This window comes from Phaethon lepturus, unplaced genomic scaffold (assembly GCF_000687285.1).
Source record: "Phaethon lepturus isolate BGI_N335 unplaced genomic scaffold, ASM68728v1 Scaffold50064, whole genome shotgun sequence".
Taxonomy (NCBI): domain Eukaryota; kingdom Metazoa; phylum Chordata; class Aves; order Phaethontiformes; family Phaethontidae; genus Phaethon; species Phaethon lepturus.
The window spans coordinates 1-7,992 of NW_010533486.1; the positions used below are offsets into that span (position 1 = coordinate 1).

General features: G+C 46.7%; 1 protein-coding gene across 1 annotated transcript; it reads right to left on the reverse strand.

Moving 5' to 3' along the window:
- Positions 1-1,029: 1,029 nt before the first annotated feature.
- On the reverse strand, positions 1,030-7,233 carry FAM134C (family with sequence similarity 134, member C; the record flags this gene model as incomplete). The annotated part of the gene is made up of 8 exons (XM_010285189.1): positions 1,030-1,699; positions 2,227-2,359; positions 2,720-2,799; positions 3,293-3,430; positions 3,855-3,939; positions 4,628-4,754; positions 5,863-5,893; positions 7,127-7,233. Coding segments are annotated over 8 exons (1,135 nt in total), but the record flags the coding sequence as incomplete, so codon positions are not given.
- Between the last annotated feature and the right edge of the window lie 759 nt (positions 7,234-7,992).

Below are 7,992 nucleotides of genomic sequence, written 5' to 3' on the forward strand. Positions count from 1 at the left end.
CCCCCCGGCAGTGTAAGCAGCGGCCTGAACACCACCTTCAGGCAAGCGGATTTAGACAAAAAGAAGCAGATAAAGGGGGTTCCCTGAAGAGGTACGTTCTTTGCTGCACAAACATGATCAGAATCAGGTTCTATGGCTTAGAAAAAGCAATAGGAAAGCTCAGTGAGGTGGAGAGGACCGGAGGGCTCAGGCCATCCAGCTGACAGAAGTCTCTCCCCTGTAGGCTGCTGGTTGGTTTGTGTGGCCGCAGCGGGCACACGCTCTTCAGTCACTGGTGGCTTGGGCTGGTGTCCCCGTTCGGTTCCTACCAGCGGGCTCTCAGCTGCACAAGGCTGGGAAAGCAGGGCACTAGGGCCAGGACAAAACTGACTGGGCAGACCAGTTCCACCTCTTCCCTCCTCCAGGAAACCCGTCCCTATCAGTTTGCCAAGAGGCAGCATCAGGGGAAGGGCTGTATTGCCACTGTCCATGCCAAATGCGTGATGGAGGAATACAGGGAATTTTGAACAAGTTGTTAGTCTGTTATTTTAGGAAAGCAACACAAGAGCAGCTGCCACATGGAGATGTTCTTTGCAGGACTCTAGTCATCACAGTAGATGTCTTATTGCCATTATGCCTCTTACAAAACAGCATTACTAGAAAGCTGGAACTGGAGATGAGTGGTCATTGCAAGTACAAACATTGTGGCTGTACAACGTCGTGTCCACAACAGGAACAAGGGGTTTGTTCCTACCCAGAGCTGGATATTGCTGGGAAAGAAGACTTGGATTCTGTGCACCTTTTAGGAGCAGGGAATGGTTGTCTTAAAGACAGAAAACCATTAAGTCCCAGACACTAAGCCCGAGGGGAAACCAATCCCATTCACCTGGTTAAGCATCAGCCCTGGAAGGTTGGCTTCAAGACTGTTCTTGGCGATGCTAAGTCAGTCTGACCGGTGGTCTCTAGAGCTGCAGACACCGGATTTATTGTCTTAGGTGAGGAAGTTTGGAGCAAGCAGCATCCTGGCAGACAGTGCAGGGTAACACATGCGTGATTGTGAAGCTATCACATCAACGTCTTTTCCCTATGAATTACCAGTGTAGTTTATTTTAAAATCCAAGTGAGGCTACCGAGTCACAAGTCACAGTGGTGTTCCCAGCCAGGACTGGCTGTCACGTCACTCATACTCACACAGGACATGATCTAGATAACTGTGCAAGGCTTTTCCTTCCAGGATTCCCCTCCACGATGCGCAGTAGAAAACCCGAGGGAAGTGGTGGGATTGTTTACTGGCCCCGTGAGCCAGCAGGATCCAGCTGGTTCAGCTCAGACTGATCCAGCAGTTCAAAGTCATCCCCTTCCGCATCAGTGTCCAAGTCCGAGCTGGCCGTTCTAAGGTAAGTCTTTGCACTTCTCTGGGGATTGTCGTTGCGTGAGGAGCCTGCCTGAGGGGCTCCTGACAGCGCAAGCTGTATCATCCCTCTGGTGACAAATCCAGCTATGTTGTTAGTAAGATTCCGTACAGATGGCAGTGCTCCAGATTCTTCCTGGTCATAAGGGAGATGCAGCTCTTCCGTTACTTGTGGGCGATAAGCCAGACTTGGGATCCCAATGCTGGTGTCATCTTCGTCATCTATGCCAGTTGCTTCTGGGTTTATGGAAGGGAAGTCGGGGAGATCCCTGGCAAAAGATTCTTCTGGGTCACTGTGACCATCCAGGTCTAGAAGAGGAGAAAGTGCTTTAAATACACACCACATGCCAAACACCCTGCAGGCAAGGGCAGCACAGCACACAAAAGCTGGGCCATTACCTCCCCAAGACAGTCTGTCTCTTGTCATCTCACAGACCAAACGCTCTTTAATGTCCCCCTCACACAGCTATTTGGGATGCCTGCTGACCTCCCAGTTCACTCGCAAGGAATGCAGATGCTGAACCAGGCACCTTCTGCCAGAGGAAAGCACCCCCTCCCAGACTTAGCGCTGCAACCTGTATCCCCACAGGCAGAGACTGGCACAGCTGGATCTGCCTTTGAAGATCAGTTCTCATTTCTCTACTAAAGCACCACAGGAATTAAGGAAGCTCAGTTCTGAAAAAACAGGTAGTCGCATCTCATCTTAGCCAGTAAGATAGACATCAAACAACTAGACCTCAAGGACAGAAGGCAATGAATGCATCCTCCCTCCCACCCATCACACCAGCACCTGCTCAGCATTCCACACCTTCCAGAAACTGCCCATTTCTTCTCACCTTCTGATCCCTCTGTCAGGGGAGTCTGGCCCCTCGAAAGGTTAAACATTCCATTTTCAGTGTAGGAAACCTCAGCATCTGAATGCTCCGAGTCAGAGATTGTTAGTTCCTTGGCGACCACAGAGTCATCCAGCTTTGAAATAGGCGATAAAATTGAAAACATCAATACTGGAAAGCTTATTCCTGTGCCTCAAGCCAAAACACATGATCCAGTGGCCACCAGTTAAACCCAGACCTCATGGGAGACTGGTATCTGAGGCTCATTTCACACCTTACTGCCCAGCCTAGGAGACCATAGTTGGTACAAGCAGTGCTGGACATACTTCAATGAGACAGAATAGGAAAGATGTCTCTAAAAGGAGAATATCCTCATCTGATTTTCCATCACAACTCAGCTACAACGTGCTGGATACAGGGCCACGCACTGCATGTCCACACAGTGCAAGTTTGCTCTATTCAGCTGAGGTCTTCTATTTCAGGGATGCTTTGTTACCTTGGGACAGAATGCAGCAAGCTCCTCTTCACTGTCACTCCCATCATCCACAGCCTCCTGATTAAGGGATTGGCGACGCACTGCCAGAAACCAGAGTCAAAGCTTATTATTGCTGCTAGGCCAGGGGTCTGTACATAAGGACTACCCTTATGCCAAACAGAAAAACCCTACACTGGCAAGCTTGGACATAACATAACACAGAATGCTTTGTTCCACAGCAGAGCAATGTGATCATTTCTGACTTGGGCTGCTGCAAACTTTTTGCTGAGATGAACACGTTTATCAGCTACCTTGCACCGAGTCCTTTCTCTCTTTTCAGTGCAACTGCAATATGGAACACAGAGTTATGGCAGCTGAGAAACAGAGCAGCTCAGCACGGGGAACTGCTAATTGAGAAACGCCTGCAGAGGCAGAGCTGCTTTGCTTCCTTCACAAAGCAGTTGCAAGTATTTACTAAGGGCACGGGAGTGGCTGCCATGCCATACACACAGCCCTATCCCAGTCCAAGACCAGGGGCTCAGTTCACAGGCTGTTTCAGGTACTAAGGGTCAGAAACACAGTAAAGAAACTTACGTTGCTTCTCCCGCTGCTTTGATATCATGTAGCCTCGAACGCTGAAATCCAGCCGCTGCAGAGCTGGCTCCAGCTTCATGTACATGCGCTGCCCCAGTCTGTGGTACACAGCAAGGGGCCACAGAAGGATGAAGAGCACTGAGGTAAGTGGGAATGCTGGTTAGAAGTTTGTTCAGGATGCTACTTGGCAAACATCTTGCCCATTTTGTGATGCAGTATAACACACACAGTATGCAAGATCTGAGTACTGAAGGCAATGCTGCAGGAGGCTGTTAGTATTGGTGCAATCACCTCTACCAATTTAACAAAATTGAGAGGCCAACCTATTAGTGCTCAGATCTATGGTTACTAAGCACTCAAAAATGTTCTCTCTGGACCAGAGACCTTAGAGTCCTGGTCAAGAACCACCACATTCCAGGCAGAATGCATTATTTTAAATTTTGAAGCCATTCACATAAGCTTTCCTTTGGAGGTGAAGAGCCCCACCCCTCGGACATTCAGATCCCACTCATCTCTACCCATTTTCACTTGTAAGTCTGCATTGGCACAGAGATCTACTTACACAGCAAGTATGAGAGCAAGAGTCCAGGGATATACCGGCCCAGGACAGCCAGGAAAGTAAAGACTCCACACACTAGAAGGCAAAACTGAAGACATGGGAGACAGTAAGTTTCCAAGGGTAAGCAGTGGATTCACTCCGTTCGTGACCATCTTGTTCTCTGCAGATTCTAGGTTGAGCCTAGCAAAGCCTTCCTAGCATTCAACTACCCCACTCTAGGACTAGTGCAGACACAGGAGGTATCTGGCTTCAGAGCAACAGGCAACCTACCAAGGCCTCTGCCTCAGAATATGAAGAGCTTCCCAAAGCAGATTTGCTAAAAGCAAGGAAGAGACTAAAGATGACAGAATTCTTTGAGATGAAAAGGACAAGGACAATACCACCATGTTACAGGTTCCTCTTTGCATAAGCCTCAAAAAAGTAAAAAAAGCTTGGCACACTTTCTCAAACTGTTAAAATCCAGTGAGATAGTTGAATTTGACAGACACTTCAAAAAGCTAGAAAGTTCAGAAGGAGCAGCTACATTTTCATTTCACAAGTGTAATCAACATGCTGACGCTTGTTTTCTTCTCCCTCTTCCACAACCTGATTACTCTGCCTGTATTTTCTATTTCTTTCCACCACTTAATAGCCATGCTGTTGTGGGAGACCTCCCGTGGTAACTTCCCATGTCTGAATGCATTCAGTCAATGCTGAGTGCCACCACAAAAGGATACTAGCGGTCAGCAGAGGCTCCACACCAAACATTTTATTTGCTGAGGTCTGTACATTCTTACCTTACCAGGGTTTTGCCTCTTGAAAATGAAGAGATTACTTAAGAAGCTGGTCCCAGCCACCCATCCTTCAGCCAAATGGTGACAGAGTTCTGGCACACCAAGCAGCCGAGGGTGAACGTATCCCCAGCTGCAGTGAAGGGAAGTATTCGGGAACAGTATTACTGCATTGATGTCAGTGCAGAAGTCATTTGTTACAAACACTTGTAGCAATACAACCTTCTCTTCTCCCCCAGCTGCTGGGTTCTAGAGATGAGGGTCAGCCTGCCTTTCAAAACAACGCCTTGCCAAAAGCAGCACTTCTATGTACTGTTCCACAAGTGTCCCAGTTCCCCCATAGCAGCTAAGGAGCAGTAATTTCAGTCATTCAGTCTTTTGGCTTATACTAGTTTCCATGCTACTGGAGGGAAAGGGCAGTGCAGAAGCAAATCACGTGAATCCATTTGCTTTTTCTGCATTTGGTCAACTGCAACCCCCAAGAATTCAGCATGAGGTTTACAAGCAGCCTTGTACCTTACTTAATATATTCAGTTACTTTGGAGGCATTGTCTTTGGCAAGTTCTATTAGTGCTTCTTAACTGCTAGTTACAAGTACTTGAAGGTTAGGAAGAAAAATTCCTTTTGTACTTGGGCCTCTTGCAAAAAAAAAAAAAAATTAAATTGTCATTTGGCAACAGCTCAAGTGATTTAATCGGGAACTGAGCATCCAGTGTGGCTCAGCAGCACAGGCAGGCAGGTGTGCCCAGGGAGAAGAAGGTGTTATTAGTAAGACAACACCCCAACATTTCTCAACCCATTATTAATGCTGCAGTCAGATCATAACTATGCAGTAACAACTTCTGGGACAAGCCTGTTAAACATTCCCTATGTAACCCAGAAGATTTAATTATTAAAAAAAAAAAAAAAAGTTGTTTTCTTGCTACTGAAAGCCCATACAGAAGGAATTGCTTTTAAGGCAGCACTTCTAACTTAAGGGTGCAGGGGGCAAGTGTCAGGGGAATTTTTACAACGCTCAAGCAAGCATTATTGGAGGTCAGCAGATTAAGTATAGTATAACGACTTGGGCAAATCACAGACTTGTCACAATGGCTTGACAGAGTCCAGGGCTCCACTAAGCAGCTCCCTTCTCTCCCTTCCTTCCTCACTGAAAGGAGCCAACATTACAAGCACATGCAGGTAATAATTACATAGTATCACAGCAAAGTACCAAACAGCAGAGGGTTCAATTAGTTTCCTACCTCTCATTGTCTAATTCATCAGGTCTTGCCACTAAAATATTAAGAACAGACACTACATTAGTCGCAAGGAATTTGCCATGAGAACGCTTAGCTCTTGGGATTTAAGTAAAGCCTTAATGAGCTGGGGAATCCCTGGAAAAGACATTAACTGTAATTAAGAACTGGAGCTACATCACTCCATAACACATTTTGAACACGTACTTGTGACAGTACAAGACTGAAAGAGAGTCTCCCTGTTGCTCTTCAATATTTGTTGGACATTGTCTGGAAAGCTGCTCTGGTTACAGTAACAGGTAATAGCAAAAAAATACCAGTTTCATCTCCCTCCCTTCCCCTGCACACACCAAATGGTGAAAGAACTACAGTTTGCTTACTGAGAGGCATCAGAGATTCAAGTCTTTTTATACATTCTCACCCAGCCTTGAATTTGCAAAGTGACCCAGGGACGTACTAGTTATCCTGAGAAATTGAAATCAAGGTTATGAGGGAGCTAGACAGACACTTCCTCATCACTTCAGCTACAGAGCCTGAGCCAACATGCTGCTAGAAACCGAGGAAAGCTTTAATGTCTTCCCAAGAACTACAGAGAACACAAGTTGAAGCAGAAAGCTGGGAGTTGTACTTGCTAGTTAGTTACAGAACGACCTCTGGGAGCATGCAAACAATCCACACTGCTTCAAAACAAACCTGTCCATGCAAAGCCAACAAAATTCTGAGCTGCTAAGAATGGTAGTATTCATGAGTACGTTAATATCATAAAGGATAGACAGAACTGCTTTGTTTACTGAAAGCTTTATTCTAACTTCATTAACAGCCCTTAAGATGCCTCTCCTTTCAATGAAATCTCTACTCAACAGCAAGGCTGGGACTCATTTTTGTCCTAAAACATGAACCCAGTTTATCACAGATGCTGAAGAGAAATCCAGACATATTCCACATATGCTTCAATTTCTTGCTTGTGTACTGAATGCTCAGAAGGTGAATCACTGCTTCAAAACATGTACTAGTTCACGTATGCCCGGTGTTTCAAGATTATGAGACAAATACCAGTATCACAAGCATGAAAAGCTCTTATGTTTATATAAGTTAGGATTTTCCAATACCAGGAAGAACACGCCTACAGTATTCTTGCTTGCTTCTAGACTGACAAAGAAGATGATTCAGGATTTTATCTATTTAACTCCAAACAATGTAGCGCCTATATACTTCTAGGGCTAAGACCAGTGCTTGATTTGCTGGCATCAATGCAAATGTTGCAACTTACCTCCAATTTCAGGCCAGATTCTGTTCTTCCACTGATCTAGACAAACTACTACTATGAGGGCAAATGCAATCAGGAACAGCAAGCGAAGAGAAGTCAAAGCAAAAAACCTACAGGGAAGAAACAAACAAATCAGTACTGACCAGGGTCTCTTTGACACTCTCAAAAGGGGTAACACAAACTAACTGAAAATGAGTCAGTCAGTAACAGTTGTAGCCAGAGAAAAGTAAGCAAGCGCTAATCAGTCAGCATCCAGCCTGCCCTTGCTGCCTGGTGCAGAGCTTATCAGGCAGGCAGCTGCTATCAGGCTGCTTTAGGGCCCTTTATCTGCTCATGTCATTTCTAGCATGATGGCAGTGGCTCATAGCTCACCTGTCAAGAGGCAAGCAGAACCTACTACCCTTCCTCTGCTGTTCACAGAATAGCTTTGGGTTTGCTGATTAGTTTTATGCTTTAAGATAACAGGGAAAATATGCTGAGAGGGACAGAGCTGAAGCAGGCATCAGCACTTCCAGGTTCCTTCTTGTTTGCTGAAATAGGTCACAGATTCAAGTTCTTAGGTTAGCCACTCGGCTTCCACCTCCAACCATGAGCTGCTCTCAGCCAGCGTGGGGGGACCCATCGGTCCTGCAGTAAGCGGAGGGAGCATTCCTCCCTGGAGGACTCGCTCGCCAGGCCCCAGGACAAGGGGGACGAGGGAGCCATGGGCGTGTCGGCAGGCAGGGCACAGGTCGCTAAGTGCCCTCCGCGCGCCGGCCTTTGCTGCCTGCACCCACCCGAGACCCACTGCCCCAGGGAGAAAGCCCGTCAGGGCAGCGCACCGAAGCTGGGGCTAAAACAAAACGTCCCCCAGGCCAGGGCATTCCGGC